Here is a 14,073-nt window from a genome sequence, read left to right as displayed (position 1 = left end):
GAATTTTTTTAGATTAAAACTGTACATTGAATTCTCATTTTTATATACTTATATGGGTTTACTTGAATGGAAGACAGCTGTGATTTGTCGAGGGCGTGAACTTTACAAAGGGAACTTGGGTCGCTGAGAAACTTGAGTTTCATTATTGCACATTTCTAGCAATAATTACTTTTGGAAATCCTCCTTATATAACTTCTCTATTCATGCGCAATACATTATTTCTTTATTTAAATTATTGTATCACTAGCTTTGTGGCTGTCTCTGTACTTCAGTTGTCCTACTCAGTGCTCACTGAGGATGCCATAGCTGTATGTGTGTGTGTGTTTGTTTATGGGAAATGGGAGGGTAGAAACTCCTGTTCGATTGCCCACATAGTCCTGAGCAGCAGAGCTGAAAAGGCACATCTCCCATCTGCAGACTTCACACAGAAGATTCTCCACTAGACGATAAGGTCTCAGGAGCGACCTTCCCCATTCAGCTCCTGTGTACGCTGCCACCGCCACTGAGGTACGAGAAAACTCAGTCATTTTCAAGGTTGTTAAACCCCACTTTACCTTTAGTCTAGATCTTAAAGGGAAACACTTTATACATCTATCTGTTGTCAGGTGTGGAAAATCATGTTATTGTTTTTACATAGAAATATATTTTTACACAGAAATATAGATAGAGATCGTCAGTTGTTAGGTTGCATTTAGGTGTAGGTGATTTTGAAGAGATTGGAGGCTTCAAAATCTGACACTTGCAAGTCTGAAGAGGTCAGAGATCCAGCAACACTCTGTTGTGTAATGCTTTACCAGCGTGTTTCAGATTGTGTTGATTTATTTATGCAAGTTTCTGGAGTTTTGACCTCTTTGGATTTTTTTTAGATAGAAGAATGTGTGAAATGAAAAGCACTTTTTTTTCTTTTTCACTGTTATAGACGTGCAAAGTTGAATCTGTTGAAATCATCTCCAGGAAAAATAAGCTATTAATTGGGCATTTTCTGTTGGTGTAAAGGCAAGCTTGTCAGTAGTTTCAGGTTGCAATTTGGGGAAATGTGGGAGGCTGATTTGGATGAGAATAGTAAAGTAAAGGCACTGTGGACAAATTCACCTTCCTCCAAGATGCATGGAGGTGAGGATAAAATCTAAAGGTGTCAAAACTTGTGCAACACTTCTTGCAGAAAGATCTATTTCATGGTTTTTATTGTACATAGCATGAGTGTTTCTGAGTTTTTGACTTCGTTTCAGCTTAGTGAGAAAGAAGAATGCTTGGAATGGAAACCGTCTGTGTTTTAGATGTGCAGAGTTATATATGTGGAGCGTTGTGAATGAAAAACATGCTATAAATCTGAATTCTAAACATATCCATGCTTGCATTCACCTCAACGCGAGGCACTCCTGCTCTGAACTGAACACTGTAGGTTGTGAAATAGTTTTCTAATAACCTGCTGGGCTTTTTGTATTCACCTCTCAAAAACATTTTGAGTAAACCACCTCCTCCTCCTCCTGTGCCCCTCTTATGCAACGTCTTAAAACATAATCAGATTAACCTCAAAATAAATTTAAACCCTGTCAGGATATGAAACGCTTTCCTTTGCTTTTTCACTCCAGAACATGACCATTTTCAACCACTCGCTTGACTACTTGAACGGCACGCCATGGTTCGTCTTCGAATGCACCCTCCAGCTCAACACGAACTCCCGGCGCATCGCCCTCTTCCTGATGTACCTTTTCATCTTCATGGTGGGCCTGATGGAGAACACGCTGGTCGTCTGGGTCAACTGGCGCCGAAGGCATTCCTCCAATGCGGTCCTCTTCTGCATCATCAACGTGAGCCTGTCGGACCTGATGGTGATTGTGATCCTTCCTTTCTTCATGATGGAGGTGACCATGGACCAGGTCTGGCTGTGGGGTCGCTTCCTCTGCAAGGTCACCCACCTCATCTACGTGATCAACTTCTACAGCAGCTCCTTCTTCCTGGCCTTCATGACCCTCGAACGCTATTTCTCACTGTCAAGACCGTCATCGTCAAGCTTCTTCCCTGCGGGAGGCCGGAAGCGGTGGGTGGTCTGTGGGGGCCTCTGGGGGCTCTCCTTGTTTCTGGCTCTGTTAGAGAACGTCCATGTGAATCTTCTGGAGTGGGAAGAGCCAGGTTGTTACATGCTGCCTGAATACAACTACACCGAATGGTTCGTCACTGTGTCTTTCTTGTGCCTGGTTTTCCAGTTCCTGGTCCCCGCTGCTGTCATCATTACCTGCAATGTGCTGATTGCTCGTACAGCCAACAGGGCGACGGATGTGCAGAACCGACGGGATGTTTGGCTGGTGCACGTATACTCCCTTGTGTTTGTAATATGCTGGCTCCCCTACCACTTGGTCATGTTCTTGATGATAATAGACGACCTTGAGCCCTATGTATTCAGCTGCAACACGGTGGAAGTGCTCTACTTTTCTTTCAGCGTGGTGCAGACCATTTCGCTTTTGCACTGTGTTGCCAACCCCTTCCTCTACAACTTCCTCAGCAAGAGCTTTCGGAACAACCTGATCAACACCATGTTGAACTACATTCCCAGAGAGGGGACTGCAGAACAGGTGGGACCCAGAGCCAACGCCAAAACTGCAAATGAGGGCGGTACAGACCTGGGAAAGCGGAGTAACGCCAGCACCAGCCATTCTGATGTTGGATCATAAGATGAAGCTGAGCTAAGGATCAAGTAAGCTCCAGTCGCGGTATATTTGACCGAACTAAATTCAGCCCTGTTGCTTCCAAGTATCACAGGCATCGATCGGGCTCATACCTTCCTCTCATAGTCCACTTCCTGTTTTGTTAAGCATGTACCTGATCAGTTTCACACACAGGAGGGCAGGAAATGTTTGATGTCTTCCTGCAAAGCTGCTCAACTCACACTGGAACTCATGGCACAGTGAATGTTCCAGGAATTCGTGTCAACAAAATGTGCTGCAGTGCCCCACAGGAGAAATCCTCATATCAGTATACACAAATGCAAATGTGAAAATGTAACTGTTTAATTGCATAAAATCAAAGCTTAATGTTACTAAATGCTTATTTATCTGGATGCTGATGTAGTCATACCTGTAAAAAAACAAAACAAAACAAAAAAACAATAAAACTCCCTTAAACGCTGGTGGTTTCGATCCAAGCTGGAAAAGCTGAGTTGGCTTTTGTAAGATGATTTGATGATGACAAAGCACAGCCACTCATTTGGAAACTTGTTTATTTTAACAAGGAAATTTGCCTTTCTTGCAGATGGCTTGTCCTTTCTGCTCATCTTTATTACATTTACTTCCGTTTCTGGAATGTTTCATGTTCAACAGGTTAAACAATAAGAAGGCAGGGGGGGAAAAAAGAAGCGGGGGCTGTGTGTCCACAAACGGCACAATAACAGGAAGAGACCAGGCTTTGCAAGGGCAAAGGTCTGAGCTGCTGGAAACAGGGGAAGCAGATTTCTGCAGATTCATCACTGAATTTCTGATGATGGAGCAGCTCATCCAACAGATAAAAAAATAACAATAATTCAGAGGTGATAACAGTCTTCCTAGAGGCATTTATTGCAAAAACAATATTAAAAAAAAAAACATATAAACATATTTAGCTTTAGAAATAGACAACGAAAGGCATAAAAATAATAAATAGTTGTTGTCATAAATATGAGGTAAGACACAAAAATCGCACAGAAATGTGTAAATGGGCACTTCAATGTCACATTTCTACAGCACAACATACGTCACACGCTCTAAACAAGTCAGTATAGCTTGTGTTTAAAATGGAATTAGTCTGTGTAAGTTCAAACGCACACCATTATGTTTCAAAGACAAAAATATTCTCTACTGTGGATTTGTTTTATCTGAGTGAAACATGCACCATAAGAACAGACTAAATAAAATTGTAGGGTTTTAAAACCGTGACTGCAAATAGAATTAGTATGCTACAAACGGCATGCTACTTCAATATGCAATCAGTGTAATTACTCTGTAATTACAATCACTGACATCAAAAACCTATCCTGATATTACAGTAGATAAAATCTGCTGCATAATACAGCTGCCTTCTTTCACCTGCTAACATCAGGATACACTGCCACCAAGTGGCTTCTTCTTATCTTAGTTCAAACACACCAAACCTGCAGTTTGAACGGCATCTAACAGAAAAAAATATGGCGACCGCATTATAAAAATCCAGGTAAACGCTCAGTCGATCAACAGATACAGAAATAATCAGATGTAAGTGAAAAATAATCTATTTCTTTACTTCTATTCTATAAAAATACTAATTTTGTGTTTTAAAACAGTGATTCCCAGCTTTAAAAATTTATTTTCTGGCCTATATCAAAAAAAGAAAAGAGAAAAAAAAGAGAGGTTGATGCTAGAGTTCTCGGAGGCCTTTTTAAGGGGGGGGGAAGATCTCCTCAAAAACCAGCTGTAAGCAGCAGGGTTGCATCCTCCTGCAGAAATGTGCCTGTCAGCATAGGAGCATCACTGCGATGACTCGCTTCAAGCAATGAACCTCCAGTTTGCACAGGGATGGTTTCAACCATACAGTTTTACATTACTAACCACATCTATGGCCAGAAGCTCTGGCTAATGACTGAAATAGGCTGCTTCTAACAGGTGTCTGGGTGAGGAGCTTGGTCATTAGGGAGGGACGACTCCTCCACGTCAGTGTCTCCCAGGATGAGCTGGAGGAGACGGCTGAGAACAGGGAAATCTGAGTATATCTGCTTAGAGTGCTGCACCTGCAACCTGGACCTGGATAAGCCACTGAGGGATGGAATTTCTGCCCTTTACGGCTCAAAAAGGGTATATCTTCTCATACTTATATTGTGAATGATTAAAAGTGTCCCCACTTTTTTTTTTTTTTTACATATTTACTAAAACTCAAAAAAAATTCTTCACATGTATTGGATTTTAGGGAATCAGTCGCCATTTACAACACACATCACGAACACAACCAATAGATACTGCAGCTGACTTTATCCTTGTTGCCTTGACTCCTCTCTCCTCTGCTTGGATCTCTGGTGGAAGGGACCAGACGGAAGGAGAGGATGCAAGGATGTAGAAACTAAGAAATGAGAAAGGGGGGATGGAGTTGGCCAGTGGGGGTGAGGTAGCTGGGAAGACTTTGTTAATTAAAAGTCTAGGGAGATGATTCTTCCAGCTGTTTTACTCCCAAAGTAGCAGCCTTCTCTGTTAAAGTTGTTGGGGAGACTCATTTATGTGCTGACTGGACTCCTGTACTGGGTGCTAACTTACACACACACCCATAATACTCCAAAAACTGTTCATTTTGTTTTAGTCAAGTTTAAATAGTGTTAAAAATTCATTTTATACAGTTATCAGTCAGTTAGTGTGCACTTCCAGCAAGAGTTGACAGTTTTTGAGGCCAGTTTTGCACTTTTTACATTTACCCGTAGCATTTTTATTAAAACTATTGTCATCATTTTAGCTCAAATAATCGTAGTCGTATATACTGATAATTTATTAATGTAATACAACCATATTTTAGCCTTTTCATGCACTATGTTCAGCTATTTTAACTAAGATTTTAAAAGGCTTTACCTTACAATAAAAGGCACTTACTGCTACATAAATACATCTTAAGTGAACTGTTTTGAATTAACTAGTTGTTGTTGTGTTAGTGCAGACAGCTTTTCTATTATCGATTTGTAATTTCTAATTTTTTTTCTAAATTCATTTAAGTAAAATTTGGACTTACACAAAGAAGACACCGCTCAAATCGCGATGTCATTATTACGTGAAACCCCAGAGCCCCTCAAAAACCTGCTACGTGCCCCTCAGTGTGACTCGTACCGCTCTCTGTTTGGGAATCAATGCTTTAAAACACTGTGGAAAGAAAATAATACATTTATGAAAATATTTCGTGTTTGTCTACTTTTCTACATTGAAGTAATTGCAGTGTAATTACACTGTAATTACAATCACATATTAAGACAATCATTTTGATGATGCTACTTTTTTTTTTTGTTTTTTTAAACAGACTCAGTCAAGAATCTGACCAGTGCAAATGGTCTTTAGTAGGAGAATCGTCCATCTTTAATCCATAGTAATGGCTAGTTTTAGAGTTTTTAGGTTTTGTTCTTATGTAGTTCTGGTTCCATTTGTGTGTTTGAGAAAGTTAGCTGGACAAAATAAGCAATACTGAGATCTTTTACAATAATTTAGAGACTACGTGATTAACTAAAAACATTAGAAAAATCACTGCACTGGGCTAATAACAGTGTTTATAATAATATTTCAGCCAAAGCATCTTGTGCCAGGAAATGAAAAAAATCCTCCAAATAAAAACAAGAATGGAAACTTCTAGCGCTTCTGACTTTTTTTTAAACAGTTAGCCGGCATTAAATTGATGTAACAAGACAGATGTGCATGAGTCATCAGTAAATGTCCTATCTGTTGATAGGTGCTAACTGATGTTGGTGCATCAGTTAGCTAAAGCTCTAGTCTACTATCAGCAGCTTGTGGTCCACGACAACCAGACACAGAGGAGGCATCAGGGAGGAAACGAGGAGCTGATCAGGTGTCCACAGTGGGCAGCGGTTCTTTAGAGTGATCATTGTACATGAAGGTCTGCTCGATGTTGAAGTCCGGCGGTAAGTGGTCCTTGTGGAGCTCCATGTGTGACGACACCAGCTTCAGCGTGGAGAAGTAAAGGCCGCAGACGGTGCAGCGGTACATCAGGGCGCCGGCGTGCGTCTTCAGGTGGCAGATCATGGTGGAGCGCCCCCTGAAGAAGCGCAGACACACTTTACACTGGTAGGGTTTCTCCCCGGTGTGGATACGGAGGTGGTAGGTGAACTCCCCCGAGTGAGCGAAACGTTTACCACAGTAGCGACACCGGTACCACTTCCCACGCACCCCTGCAGGTCCGACACCGCTGTCCTGACTGGAGCTTCCGTTCGTCAGGACTCCAGAGGACACGCCGTGCATCGGCCCTTGAAAAAACTTGTCTGACACGCTGATGCCCATTCCCAAACCCAAACCGAAGTTGCTCATTTTAACGAGCCCGCTGACGTCCCGTGACGAGGAGGAGGAGCAGGAAGACGGCGGGCACTCCAGAGACTGATCCGCTTTACGTTTCCCTAACCACCCCTGGCCGCCAGCGGTTCCTCCGCTCCCCGTGGAGTCGCTGGTGTGCAGACTGAGGTGGTACTGAAACGCAGAGGACGAGCGAAACGTCTGCGGGCACAGGAAGCAATGCAGCTCCTCCGCTCCTCCTCCACTGCCACCTCCATCTGCTTTGACTCCGTAAGCCCTCAGCGCCGACTGCTCTCTCTCCTTAGCTGCCGCCTCCTCAGCGTGCACAGCCATGTGTCTGTCCAGCAGGGCGCGCTCTACAAAGCAGCGGGCGCAGTGCGGGCAGGTGAAGACGGGCAGGGAGAGGTGGGCGAGGGCGTGCCACAGTAGGGAGCACAGGGACAGCTGGGGGAGGTGACACACGCCACAGCTCAGGCTCTGGGGGCACACGTGGCTCAGCAGGTGGTCTTTGAGAGTCTGAGGAGGAGAGAAACACAAAACTAAAAGTTGAGGAGCCTCACTGAGGAAGCAGGTGTGTAGCAGGGGGACTCCTCATTCTTATTTCCTGCTCATGTTTGCCACCAAACCGGTTGTCAGGCATTGTTCATACAAACATCAGACTTCCTGTGGGTTTCACTGTGAACTCAAGTCTCACTTTTGTGCTTCTTAGACACACCTGGTCCTTGCGTTATTTACAAAGTAAACGCTTCAGTTAACCTTAAAGTGAACCACAGTGAGCTCATTCATGACACAGTTTAATGAACGAGAGCTCGACAGCATGTTGTGGCTCACAGAAAGAGCCTACAAAGGCCAACGCAACATTTGGGGCTTTTTATCTTAATAATTTGTGAATAAAACAAAAGAACCGCTTTTTAATGAACTGCCCGACTTCATTTCAGTTCATGGAGATAGAAATGGCTGTAATTTCTTAACGATTAATGTAAAAATCAAGTCCGCATTTATCATAACTAAATAGTGTCTGTTTACATATGGAGCCATTTATGTATCAAGCAATCGTTTAAAGTGTCTGACGTATGCCAAAAACACTCCATAAATATCCACTAACCTGGAAGTCCTTGCTGAGGGATTTGGTGCATACAGCACACTGCAGCTCTTGGCTGTGGCTGCTGTTGGTCAGCGCCCCCTGTGGGATGGTGTAACTGGATGCTGTCTGGCGGTGGTGCCGCAGCAGTTTCTTTTGACTGCAGAACTGCAAGTGGCACATGTCACAGGTGAAGAGCTGCACTCCCACATGGGTGAAGGAGTGGGCGATGCCCGCAGCACGGTCTGGAAAAGAGGCTCCGCACACCCTGCAGAGCCCCAGCTCCGTCAGGTGCGTCTCACCGTGTCTTCTGATGGCAGCTGGATCTGCTGGGAGTGCCACTGTGCAAGCTTTACATGTCACCGTGCTTCCTGTCACCTGGAGGAGCAAAGACCATTATTTCCTATGTGGAAAAAAAATACGACCCATCCCTGTGTCCTCTGAAGGTCTGTAGCTCAGAAAACGTTCAGAGCACGATGTCAAATCTTGGTCGCTTCATTAGAAATACAAACATTACAGAACTTCAGCTGATTTGATTTTATACAGAATGACTTTTTACATGAACTACTCTACTGCTCACAAACAGAAACATTACCTGGCTACTCGCATTCCCTCCATCTCCATTCTCCACACACACAAGGTCATCTTCATCCTCGTCCTCCTCCTCTCCCTCCTCCATGAAGTTCTCATCATCGCTCAGCTCGATGATCTCTCCTGCCAACTGTCTCCATTGCTCTTCCTCTGTTCCCTCCACTGCTCCATTACCTTGTAGAGCCTCCCTCTCCTCCTCAGTGTCTCCTTCCTCCACTTCCCCAAACATCAGCCTGCTGTCCTGCTGCACGTCGACGACGCCACCTTCCACCGCTGCCACCTGAAGGCTGCCTGGAGACTCTCCTGAGGATGATGTCGGGGCGCAGGCTTCAGCGCCAAGCTGAGCTGAAGAGTCAGGGAGGGAGCAAGACTCAGACGTAACAGGGTTGCTGCTCCGGGACAAAGAGTCGCCCGCGCTCTCAGAAACCATTTGACCATCTGTGTCACCGTCCTCACAGCAGCCTCCCGCCTCCCCATCGTTCAGCCCGTGTTCGGTCTTCAGCTGGAGCACAGGTCCCACAGGCTGCAAGCCGTCAGCCTGAAGGGAAAGGCTGCTGGTGCTGGTGGTTAAAGGCGGTCCTCCTGGTAACTGATGATCTGCTCCCATCTGCCCGTAGCCGATATGTGACTGGACATCTTCTGCCTTTAGGTCCAGAGACAGAGGCCCGGCTTGAACTTCGCGGCCTGACCTGCCCATCCTGATTTGGAAAAGAGGGGAGGGAGCAGCAGCAGGAGTCGGGGCAGCAGACGGGCCAGCCGATGACGACAGAGAGGAGCAGGAGGCGGTGGAGGAGCACACAGACGGCACAGAAGCTGCACTAACTGCAACCACTGTGGGTGGAGCGGCCACCATGCTGGAGTCCAGGGTGACATCACCGGGACTGCTGACATTGCAGTTTGCAGACACAGAAGCCTGCAGGTCAGGGAAGGTAGCGTGACAAGCCTTCACCAGTTCACTGACCCCGAGCCGCTCGGCCAGCTCGTACAGGACCCCGACATCTATGAGATCAGTCACTATCTCCCCGGTGTAGACAAATGTCAGCACTTTCTCAAAGTTAGCTGGGGAGATAAACTCCAAAGAGAAGGCGGCGCTGGACGCGGTGGGAGTTCTGGTGAACAAGTTGCGAAAGTACGTCCCGGCGCAGGCCAGCACTGCACGGTGGGCTGCGAATGTCCGGTTGCCAACTTGCAGGAACACATCACAGTACTGACGTGATTGGCGGCAACGGTTAAGCTCAGAGAGAAGGCTGGCAGCGTGGCCGGGACACTGCAGCCGGATCCTCATCCCTGCCGCAGCTCCTAATGCACTACAATCCAACTGCAGGGAAGGAAATGCAGAATCATCAGAGCAGTACAGGGGACAAATATTCGGTGATTAGTCATCCATCTTTTGGTGGTAGATGGATCACTAATGAAAATGTATTCATACGCTGATGCAGTGAAAAGACACAAACAAACAACAAAAACAGCGTGATAATCCAGTTGTTAAATATAGCGGTGTCTGAAAAGGGCTGGGAAAATCATCAAAGACCCCAGTCGCCCATCACATGGACTCTTCACCCTCCTGCCCTCTGGGAGGCGCCACAGGAGCCTCCGGACTAAGACCACCAGGTACCGGAACAGCTTCTTCCCCACAGCTGTCAGACTCCTGAACTCTGCCTCCTGACATCTGACCCACGTTAAACTCATGGACTGAACATACACACCCCCACAATGGACAACTGTACCCTCAAACACAATAATAACATGGACTGAACCACCACTCACAACCACTAGCACTTTATACAGCCTCTGTAGAAACTATCTACACCCTCACTTATCTTAACTGCACTACTGTATAGCTCTGTGTAAATAATCATTCTGTACATTCGATAATCTTTAATCCTACAACTGTTTACAACTTGCATAGTTCCCATTTCTGTATAGCTGTATATCCCAGATTTCTGTAAAGTTATTTATTTCATATTCTGTATAGTTTTTCATATTTATATCCTGTTCATATCCTGTACATAGCTTGTACTCACTACAGCCTGTACATACTTATAGTTATAGAATATTCACAACATACTTCATACCGTGTACATTATAACATACCATAATAGACCCATTTCTGTAATATACTCACATATCTATATTATTGCTAATATATATTGTAATATATCTATATCACTAAAGCACTTCTGGATGGATGCAAACTGCATTTCGTTGCCCTGTACCTGTGCATGTGCAATGACAATAAAGTTGAATTCTATTCTATTCTATTCTATATAGATAAAATGTGTTACTGCATGATAAAATATGTAAAGTGGCTGTCAAAAAGCAGTCCAGTATGTGGCAACCAGTTTTTCACTCCAGTTTTTATAAAACAGGTTTAACAACAGTTTAAATCTAAATTCTGAGTTTTCAGATTTAGAATCGGTTCAGTCTTCTCCGATCCACTCTGAGGTAAGCTGTATGAGGAAGTAATGAAAGAAATCCATTAATTGCACTCTGATACCATGATTCGCCATGGGAACAGGTAAATAAAGCCCCCATTGTGATCGAACAAACCGGGGGTTATGAATGCAAGGTCTGAGGGATCTTTCAGCAATGGTTTCTGGAGAACTGGTTTGTCAACAGGCTGTGATTTTATTACTGTTGATCTCTTATCTTAAACACAACCTGCTCCAGAGCAGCACAAGTTACCATGGTGACATAAGACGTGAACCACCATCATATCAAGTTAAACCTGAAGTTAGTTGGATGATTCATAGTACATTTCAACATGATAGTCAACATGTATGCATCTCCCATTCTGACTTTTATCTTGGACTCTCTGTCGGAAAGAAGGAATTTTAGCTCCTCCCTCGTTACAGAAACCTTATTCTGATTGGCCCCTCACTACAAACAGAAGGTTTGAACTGAAAAGGGGGGGGGGGGGGGGGCTATTAAGGATACCCTTTCCCTGACATTACAGAGAGTCAAAAATAGAAAAAAAAAGTTATTTTAAACGAACTGTTTATAGCAGTCTGAGCTCTTAGCTGATACGGATTACTCTCATTGCTTGAAACTTTGGCCGTGTTTAACAGGAGCATTTATGTATGTTCTTTATTTATGCATGGCAGAAAATAAAGAAAAGCAGTATAGGTTCACTTTTATAAATAACAGAGGTATTATAAAAATGACAGTTTACTCCTTTAGATTCTATTTTTTAAGCATTTATGTTTTTGTATAAAGAAGCAAGATCTAACTGTTCTGCAGTAACAGATGTTGTAAATTAAATTTTCTTTTTTTCTTTTTTAAACGGTGTTAACGCGTTGTTTTTGCTGCTCTTTGTGTTTAAAGCACAATTACTCTTAATTTTCCGCAGTTTAAAAAGAAGCTAGAGGATCCCAGACAGTTTTTTCTCTATCGCAGACAATCCAGACACATTATGGTAACTCTACTCACCCAAACCAGAGGTTTTATTAAAAAATAATCCTCCTACTGTGAGCGCAGGCCCGCTCGTTGCTGTTACCATCACTCACCCATTGAGACGTGTCCGCCGGCGCTCAGAAATCCCCTTTTCCTTTTTGTTTTCATTCGGTCTGCACCGCTCAGGCACTCATTCTACATTTTAGAAGCCTTTGCTCTTATGGTCCATCCATCCGTCGCAGTTTGGTGACGCATGTCAACAAAGCTGAGCGGCGTTGCCCCCTGCAGGCCGGAGGCGTCACTGCAGGGAGGAGAATTCATCAAGTTTCAAGACCACTTGAAAAATGGCAAAAAATAAATAAATAAATCATATTTTGCATGGTTGGATGTTAACAAGGTTCCAAGTTGAGCTTCAACATGCAACAAGAAGAAATGGGAGTGAGACAAAACATTTTTTGATCATGCAATTTATTGAAAACAACACTTAAACTGAAACAGGCTGTTTTGACAGCTGATCAAAAGTTTAAGACCATATGCCTTTAAAAGGCCAATCTGTGCAAAAATATGGATTCATTGTCATTTTCTGTCAGGTAGTCACACTGCCATGGCAGTCTGATGGCAAAAGCAAAAAAAACCTTTCCCTTTTTGAACATGGTCAGGTTGTTAAACTGCATAAGTGCGCCATTGCTGCTGAGGTGGGACGCAGCAAGGCAGTCATTTGGAATTTCCTAAATGATCCTGAGGTTTATGGAACAAAAAGTTAAGTGGAAGACCCAAGACAATTTCACCAGCACGGAGCCGGAGGATCCAATTGGCTGTCCATCTGGGCGATCCCCGACCCAAATTAAGACCCTTACTGGTGCTGACTGCAGCCCCACAACAATCAGATATAATCTGAGACAGAAGGGCTTCAAAAAAAACCCCCCAAAAACCTCATCTCCTTGAACGCCACAGAACTGACTGTTTGGACTTTGCAAGAGAACACCAAACATAGGACATTGATCGAAGAAAGTTTTATTCTCTGATGAGAAAAAATTGAACCTTGATGGTCCTGATGGTTTCCAAAGTTACTGCCACGACAAGCAGATCCCACCTGAGATGTAACCATAATGGTCTGGGGTGCTTTTTCCTTCAGTGGAACAACGGAGATTCAGGAGGTGTCCTGCAGGTTTTAGATATGTCCTTGATCCAACAGCTCATTTAAATGGCTAAATCACCTCCTCAACATGTCTTGCAGTTCTCCGGAGCCCTGGTAATGAACTAATCATTTGATTCAGGTGTGCTGGCCCAGGGTGATATCTAAAATCTGCAGGACACCGGCTCTTGAGGTCTGGAGTTCCCCAGACCTGCTCTAAATGACCGAGGACTTTCCTTAAGCCAGATTTGTCGACCAAGGCTTAGACTACCAGGGCCTATGCCCCCGACCACTGTCTAGTCCACAAAACATAGAACTCCTGCTGTTGACTGCAGGAGGGGAGTGTGGATAATTTCCCAGTCTTTCTAAAAGAGTATTTGTGAGGTCAGACACTGATATTGAACTAGAGAGCCTAAATTGCAATTTCTATTCTAGCTTATCCCAAAGGTTCTTGATGTGGGTGGTCCAATCGAGTTCTTCCACACCATACTCATCCAACCATATCTTTATGGACCATGCTTTGTGCACGTGGCCTTGGTCATAGTGGAACAGCCAAACTGTTCCCACGAAGTTGGAAGCATCAAAATGTCCAAAATACCTTATAATTCACTTCTTTAGCAGGCATCTATTCAGTGTATAGCACTGGAACAATTAATAGATGCGTTTTACTAGCCAAGCTTGATAGCTTTATATCTCTTTCTAGTATGGTCACTTGTTGGTGAGGCTCCCAAAATTATTTCTTCCATTTGCACCTTTGATCCAGGAGGAAGAAATTTCGTCCCAATGTATACTTGATTGTATATTGTTGGGTTGACAATAAAACTCTGCTTGACTTTATATACAGTCTATATGGTGAACATACCACTCTGACCCAAACG

The 14,073-nt window shown here is 44.0% G+C and overlaps 2 protein-coding genes across 3 annotated transcripts; one reads left to right on the top strand and one right to left on the bottom strand.

Moving 5' to 3' along the window:
• Nucleotides 1–350: 350 nt before the first annotated feature.
• On the top strand, nt 351–3,126 carry ackr5 (atypical chemokine receptor 5). The gene is made up of 2 exons (XM_086276878.1): nt 351–507; nt 1,593–3,126. Exon 2 carries the CDS (start codon nt 1,596–1,598, stop codon nt 2,670–2,672), a length of 1,077 nt encoding a protein of 358 aa, XP_086133004.1. The 5' UTR covers nt 351–507; nt 1,593–1,595; the 3' UTR covers nt 2,673–3,126.
• Nucleotides 3,043–12,273, bottom strand: zbtb39 (zinc finger and BTB domain containing 39). Of its 2 annotated transcripts, none has more exons than XM_086276876.1 (4): nt 12,174–12,273; nt 8,672–9,985; nt 8,101–8,454; nt 3,043–7,511 (listed from the first exon to the last, which is right to left on the bottom strand). In XM_086276876.1, exons 2-4 carry the CDS (start codon nt 9,950–9,952, stop codon nt 6,534–6,536), a joined length of 2,613 nt encoding a protein of 870 aa, XP_086133002.1. In that variant the 5' UTR covers nt 9,953–9,985; nt 12,174–12,273; the 3' UTR covers nt 3,043–6,533. The 2 variants fall into 2 exon arrangements, with proteins under 2 accessions (XP_086133002.1, XP_086133003.1); XM_086276877.1 differs by having other exon boundaries at nt 12,097–12,186.
• Between the last annotated feature and the right edge of the window lie 1,800 nt (nt 12,274–14,073).

This window comes from Aulonocara sp. 'chitande type north' Nkhata Bay, linkage group LG20 (assembly GCF_057382095.1).
Source record: "Aulonocara sp. 'chitande type north' Nkhata Bay isolate Kocher_YH1m ecotype deep benthic linkage group LG20, A_spYH_male_GT1.1, whole genome shotgun sequence".
In the NCBI taxonomy this organism is placed as follows: Eukaryota; Metazoa; Chordata; class Actinopteri; order Cichliformes; family Cichlidae; genus Aulonocara; species Aulonocara sp. 'chitande type north' Nkhata Bay.
Note: the sequence above shows the minus strand (reverse complement) of the source record. Positions and strands in the feature narration are given on the sequence as shown.

Excerpts from the sequence above, each read along its gene's own strand:
- ackr5 (XM_086276878.1), top strand. The coding sequence starts at position 1,596 with ATGACCATTTTCAACCACTCGCTTGACTACTTGAACGGCACGCCATGG.
- zbtb39 (XM_086276876.1), bottom strand. The coding sequence starts at position 9,952 with ATGAGGATCCGGCTGCAGTGTCCCGGCCACGCTGCCAGCCTTCTCTCT. Across the intron at positions 8,455-8,671 it reads GAGGGAATGCGAGTAGCCAG|GTGACAGGAAGCACGGTGAC; the intron begins GTAATGTTTCTG and ends TTGCTCCTCCAG. Across the intron at positions 7,512-8,100 it reads CCCTCAGCAAGGACTTCCAG|ACTCTCAAAGACCACCTGCT; the intron begins GTTAGTGGATAT and ends TCTCCTCCTCAG.